Source organism: Oncorhynchus kisutch, linkage group LG3 (assembly GCF_002021735.2).
Source record: "Oncorhynchus kisutch isolate 150728-3 linkage group LG3, Okis_V2, whole genome shotgun sequence".
Taxonomy (NCBI): domain Eukaryota; kingdom Metazoa; phylum Chordata; class Actinopteri; order Salmoniformes; family Salmonidae; genus Oncorhynchus; species Oncorhynchus kisutch.
Genome location: NC_034176.2, coordinates 16,112,086 through 16,119,180, shown reverse-complemented (window position 1 = coordinate 16,119,180; position 7,095 = coordinate 16,112,086). Strand labels below are relative to the sequence as shown.

At 41.3% G+C, this 7,095-nt stretch overlaps 1 protein-coding gene across 1 annotated transcript in view; it reads left to right on the top strand.

The window, feature by feature from the left end:
• Window positions 1-673: 673 nt before the first annotated feature.
• The window catches only part of LOC109871392 (transmembrane protein 161B-like), a 32,795-nt gene continuing 26,373 nt past the window's right edge, over window positions 674-7,095 (top strand). Inside the window, exon 1 of the mRNA XM_020462251.2 lies at window positions 674-1,094. Coding sequence (XP_020317840.1) covers window positions 1,092-1,094 — 3 coding nt within the window. The 5' untranslated portion in view covers window positions 674-1,091. The remainder of the gene's footprint in view (window positions 1,095-7,095) is intronic.

The following is a 7,095-nucleotide window of genomic DNA, read 5'->3' as shown; positions in this document are numbered from 1 at the left end:
GATGCCGAGAAGTTGCCATACCAGGCAGTGATGCAACTGGTCAGGGTGCTCTCGATGGTGCAGCTGTAGAACCTTTTGAGGATCTAGGGACCAATGTCAAATCTTTTCAGAATTGGTGATTTGCATTTGTGGAAAGTGATTTACATTTGTGAATACATTTGGCATGATATTAATTCCATAGAAGACCGAGAGCCGGGGGAAATGCTCGCAAGTGACGAATGCACACACACATTCAGTAGCAGCCGGCGGAGCTGCGAGCAGCACAGCAGAGCAGGCACATACACAAACAGGGAAGTCGCTAAATCAAGCAAAAGTCGCTGGGCAGCCTTATACATTTGTTGCTATAGACTTTAACCAATAAAATTCGCTGGAGGCGTCTGAAAAAAATCGCTAAATCTAGCGACAAAGTTGCTAAATGGCAACACCATCCCCCAGCTCTAAAATAAAAGTCACGTGTACCTTTAAGTTTTCCGTTTTAGGGTCAATAATGCCGTAATAAAATCAATATAATACAGTAGAACGTATGCAATATCTCACTGTTCTTGAATACGGTTTTAAATACAGTGCGCAAGTGGTTGGTAAAAAGGAAAATAACGCTCACATCCGTCATACTGTAAACTGGCATATCCAATGACGCCTATTAGCATGACCTCTACTCCAGTTGAAAACTGTTTCCACTAGTTACCCCAGCCACAAAATATAAATTGGCTTTATCGTAAAAATGTATGAAAACAACCATTTGCTTTTTGGTTTTAATTTTAGGGTTAGGCTTGAGATTAGCAGTCTGGTCAAGGTAAGGGTTAAGATCACATTTTAAGAAGATAAATTGTAGAAATAGTCGGGGTTTATGACTTTGTGGCTGTGTCACCTAGTGACGACCGTTCAAAACACTCGGGAACCGAGGTTGAATGAATGGATCATTTAAATATAATTGCAGCAACCGGGAAGCAGTTTGATTTACAAATTCATTACTCTTAAATATGACTAACTTTAGAAAAGGCTTATGTGCTCCGCGACGCTCGATTTTCGACTCGGGGAGCTTAATGTGACAGGTGTCGGCGTTGAGTCCTTTTCAGCACCACTGCATCAACATGGTGAGTATCCTGCTATGGCTGCAGTAAGCTAGCTGTTAGCCGTTAGCTTGATATCAGAACTAATGCAGCTGCACTTCAGCAATGGTTCGCATCTTGATATAGGTAGAACATGCTAATAGTGTTTCACAACCAGTTGTAATATTAGCTAAATGTGCAGTCCCTCTGTGTTAGCGAACGTTAGCTTGGCATCTCCCTTGCTAGTTAGTAGCTAACGTTAACTAGCTAACGTTACCTACTGTGGGTAGCTACCGACAGGTAGTAAAGCAAATGATCTAATATCACTAATCAATGTTTTTATCCATCGTTTTCTGACAACTGCTTAGATTGCTAATTTGGCGCTCGTGATGCGCAGCAAATAGATACGTGCTGGTTTGCTAGCTTCACGTTGTTTATGTCGCTCCCTGAGAACGTTCAAGTAGGGAAAGGTGTTTTTCTCACATCCAGACGACTCGTTTTGACCTCAGATTGCCCTCCGTGAGGTGGTATGCTTTAGGGTTCTTTTCTACCTATTCAGAGCTAAATGTATACACTGTAAAACTGCTTTTTGATGAGCCATACACGAATCTTATAATGTTAGGGTACTGGTATTGTTTGCAAAATCGCCAGGGCAACCGGTTAAGAAGAACTTTTGGCACTGGATGTTCAAAAGATGCAACATAAAAGCAGGAGCAGATGCCATAGCATCCCATGGCATGTTATAAAAGTCAAATGCACTACCAAAGACCAAAACAGTACAATTTAAAACATTTTGAAGGGGAAGATGGGCCTACCTTCTCTGGTTTAAATGTAAATGGACTCTTGATGTCCATTTAATGTTTAGGTGAATTGGGTGTTATCATAAGGTCTCCTAGACTATAGGCCTAGGTTTGCTGAAATAGATTAGATTCCTAATTTAGTAGGCTACACCAAAGCGGCCTCATCTTTTACCGAAATGTCTGTAATTAACTTGCCTGACGACTCAAGCGGAATTCTTCTGCTGCTCTACGATTTGCTACATACATCACTCTGAGACTGTGATCAATGAAGTCGTTTGTGATAATGTCAAAATGAGCATTGTTGTACAACACAAAGTAATAAGCGATTGGATAATTTCTAACCAATCAGAATATCAAAGCCAATGACATATTTTCAAAATGCTGCTTCACCCATATGTGTTCTGGCCTAACCCATCGATTTCTGGACCAATCAGAATGGTTAGAATGTGTTTGCGTTCTAGAAATTGTCGGGGATGAACTCCGATCCAGACTCATTGCAGAGAAGAAACTAACGTCCGTGGGCGTGGCATCGTTAGCCATGCAAGTAATATATGGCAATTTAAAAAAGGGACTTGGAGGAAAGCACTCATGTTTTTGTGTAATGGAAGCACAGGTGTGCGATATAGGAAACCTGTTCAGTGTCACTAAGGATGAACTCACTCACTATATTTGGTGGTTTATATGCCAGTTATAAGAGGTTTATAACAGAGATTGTCATGGAGACCATTTCTAATGCAATTTGTCTTATGATGCCTAGGCTTTTCACATTGGACATTTAGATAAAATATTAAGCTACATTGTAATCTGTGATGGTCAGTGGGACTGACTCAGTCACTGATTTGCCTTTTGTGAGCTCGCTGCTCTCAAGTTTGCTGTAGTAAGCCGTTTTAACGGGATGCACTGTGGCTGCACAGTAGTAAATAATATGGATAATAGCCTAATCAATCAATGTACGTGTAGCACACCATGATTGTGTTGTTCAAAAGTGGCATACAGTGCCTTCGGGAAATATACAAATCAAAATATTTTTTCATATTTGAAATTCTTCAAAGTAGCCACCCTTTGCCTTGATGACAGCTTTGCATACTCTTTGCATCCTCTCAACCAGCTTCACCTGGAATGCCTTTCCAACAGTCTTGAAGGAGTTCCCACACTTGTTGGCTGCTTTTCCTTCCCTCTGGTCCAACTCATCCAAACCATCTCAATTGGGTTGAGATTGGGTGATTGTGGAGGCCAGGTCGGTCATCTGATGCAGCACTCCATCACTCTCCTTCTTGGTCAAATAGCCCTTACACAGCCTGGAGGTGTGTTGGGTCATTGTCCTGTTGTAAAACAAATGATAGTCCCGCTAAGTGCAAACCAGATGGGATGGCGTGTCGTTTCAGAATGCTGTGGTAGCCATGCTGGTTAAGTGTGCTTTGAATTCAAAATAAATCACAGACCGTGTCACCAGCAAAGCACCCCCACATCACCCTTGTCCTCCATGCATCACGGTGGGAACCACACATGCAGAGATCATCCGTTCACCTACTCTGCATCTCACAAAGACACAGCAGTTAGAACCAAACATTTGGACTCATCAGACCAAAGGACAGACTTCCACCGGTCTAATGTCCATTGCTCATGATATTGGTGTCTTTTAGTAGTGGTTTCTTTGCAGCAATTCGACTACGAAGGCCTGATTCACACAGTCTCCTCTGAGCAGTTGATGTTGAGATGTCTCTTTTACATTTATTTGGGATGGCATTTCTTAGGCTGGTAACTCTAATGAACTTATCCTCTGCAGTAGAGGTAACTCTGGGTCTTCCTTTCCTGTTGCAGTCATCATGAGAGCCAGTTTCATCATAGTGCTTGATGGTTTTTGCAACTCCACTTTCAAAGTTCTTGACATTTTCCAGATTGATTGACCTTCATGTCTTAAAGTAATGATGGACTGTCATTTCTCTTTGCTTACTTGGTCTTTTACCAAATAAGCCTATCTTCTGTATACCACCCCACCTTGTCACAACACAACTGATTGGATCAAATGCATCATGACTACCTCATGAAGCTGGTTGAGAGAATGCCAAGAGTGCATAGCTGTCATCAAGACAAAGGGTGGCTACTTTGAAGAATTTCAGATATAAGATATTTTTTGATTTGTTTAACACTTTTTTTCTGGTTACTACCTGATTCCATATGTGTTCTTCCATTGTTTTTGTTGTCTCGTTAAAATCCTTGAATGAGTAGGTGTCCAAATTTTTGACGAGTACTGTATGTAAATGTGATATTTCAGTTTTTATATTTTTTATACATTTGCAAAAATCTCTTAACATCTGTTTTTTTGCTTTGTCATTATGGGGTATTGTGTGTGTGTGTGTGGATTGATGAGGGAAAAAAAATACATTTTAGAATAAAACTCTGTAAAGTAACAGAGTTTGGATAAAGAAGGGGTCAGAATACTTTCCGAATGCACTGTAGGCCTACACAGAATTCTTTGACCACTTTTGATGAGATTGTATGTTGTCTCTTTGAGTCCATATTGCTAGTAGTGAGAAACATTTTCTGTGAGGAGAACCTTGAAGCTTCCCACAACTGCCAGCTTAACTAGGGAGCAGGGGGCACCCAGGGCTTCCCTGTCTGGGCTCTTGTTGTTTTCAGGGGCAAGGTGGCAGGCCTTCAGTTGGGTGTCTCCCGTGTGTAATCACAGCCAGATAGCTAGGTGAACGGAGAGAGAGGATGGATCTTGGTGGCATTTGGTGTCTGGCTCTGCTTTTGGAGGTGATAATTAATATCATATGGGAGAGTTATAGCTGCTATGCAATATGTTATGGGTTTCTGTACAGTGCTATGTGACATCAGCTGATGTAAGAAGGGCATGATAAATACATTTGATTATTGCCTATGTAATATGCCCAACAAAAAACTCTGAAGTGTGCTATTCAAAGGCCTATATTCACCAACACACGTGTGCTGATATCACTAAGCCCACTTACTAGGGTAAAAGTTGGACTACCCTACAGTGAGGGATAAAGTAGCAGCACACTTCTAGCCAACCTGTTAATGAAATATTGATCTGTAAGGGTTAATTGAACCCCCTGTGCTAAATCTGGCTATCACTGTCAGCTGTCCACTGTTGACTGCTGCTTGTTCTCAGCTGAGCATCATGGGTGCTGAGAGTCAGACACTAATTTTTGTATTGCACTGAGGGCATTTTGTGCAAGTGCCTCAAACGTGCCAATAAAATGCTCTCACTTCTTTGTTACTGCAGTTGTATATCATAAGGGAAGAAGTAGGCCTGTGGCTGTCACTGTAATTTACCTTTTAATTAACATAAACACGTTTAGCATCTCCTGACTTCCATGCATAGCCTACAATCCACTGATGGAGACCGTTGGAACATTTGAAAAATTCTAATAAATCCATGTAATATAGCCTAAACCTTCACAATAAATCCATGATCTATTTTAGACAAGTCTAAAGAAGCATGATATGAAGAATAGGTAGCCTATTTCAGAAAAACAGAATAGCATATTCTGAGATGTCCTTGTTAGGCCCTGATCTGGCAATGCCATATGGCTGTGGGCTACCCTAGTTCATTAAGCAGACAAGATTTGTTTAGAATTCCGTGGCATTATTTTATAGTATAAAGAATACAATTGAACATATCTGAGGGGGGGGGGGGTGCTCTTCTGTATTGTACAATGTATAAATCAGAGGAGGCTGGTGGAAGGTGCTACTGGAGGATGGGCTCATTGGAATGGTTAGAAGGGCATTAATGGAACGGTATAAAACGCATCAGGTGGTGACACGCATCTCTGCGTGCCTGGCAGATACAGTGGCAAGAAAAAACATGTGAACTCTTTGCAAATACCTGGATTTCTGCATAAATTTGTCATAAAATTTGATTAATCTTCATCTAGGTCACAGAAATAGACAAACACAGTCTGCTTAAACTAATAACACACAAACAAGTATACTTTTTCACGTCTATTGAACACACCGTGTAAATATTCACCCTTGGATTTAATAACAGTTTGACCCTCCTTTGGCAGCAATAACCTCAACCAAGCATTTTCTGTAGTTGCGGATCAGACTTGCACAACGGTCAGGAGGAATTTTGGACCATTCGTCTTTACAAAACTGTTTCAGTTCAGCAATATTCTTGGGATGTCTGGTGTGAACTGCTCTCTTGAGGTCATGCCACAGCATCTCAATCGGTTTGAGGTCAGGACTCTTCTGTTGAAGCCATTTTGTTGTTGATTTACTTCTGTGTTTTGGGTCGTTGTCCTGTTGCATCACCCAATTTCTGTTGAGCTTCAATTGGCAGACAGAGAGCTCATTCTCCTGCAAAATGTCTTGATAAACATGGGAATACATTTTTCCGTCTGATAGCAAGCTGTCCAGGCCCTGAGGCAGCAAAGCAGCATGATGCTCCCTCCACCATACTTTACAGTTGGGATGAGGTTTTGGTGTGCTGTGCCTTTTTCTTTCTCCACACATAGTGTTGTGTGTTCTTTCCAAACAAATCAACTGTAGTTTCATCTGGCCACAGAATATTTTGCCAATAATCCAGGTGCACTTTTGCAAACATCAGACATTTTTTTGGACAGCAGTGGCTTCTTCCGTGGTGTCCTCCCATGAACACCATTATTGTTTAGTGTTGTACATATCGTAGACTCGTCAATCGAGATGTTGGCATGTTCCAGAGATTTCTGTATGTCTTTAGCTGACACTCTAGGTTTCTTCTTAACCTCATTGAGCATTCTGCGCTGTGCTGAACTTTCTCCATTTCTAGACAATTTGTCTTACTGTGGACTAATGAACATCAAGGCTTTTAGAGATACTTTTGTAACTCTTCCCAGCTTTATGGATTACTAATCATAGGTCTTCTGAGATCTCATTTGTTCGAGGCATGGTTCACATCAGGCAATGCTTCTTGTGAATAGCAAACTCATATTTTGTGAGTGTCTTTTATACAGCAAGGCAGCTCTAACCAACATCTCCAATCTTGTCTCATTGATTGGACCCATGTTTTTAAAATCGATTTTACCTTTATTTAACTAGGCAAGTCAGTTAAGAACAAATTCTTATTTTCAATGACAGCCTAGGAACAGTGGGTTAACTGCCTGTTCAGGGGCAGAATGACAGATTTGTACCTTGTCAGCTGGGGGGTTTGAACTTGCAACCTTCCGGTTACTAGTCCAACGCTCTAACCACTAGGCTACCCTGCCGCCCCCGCTGACTCCAATTCGATTTTGGAAAAG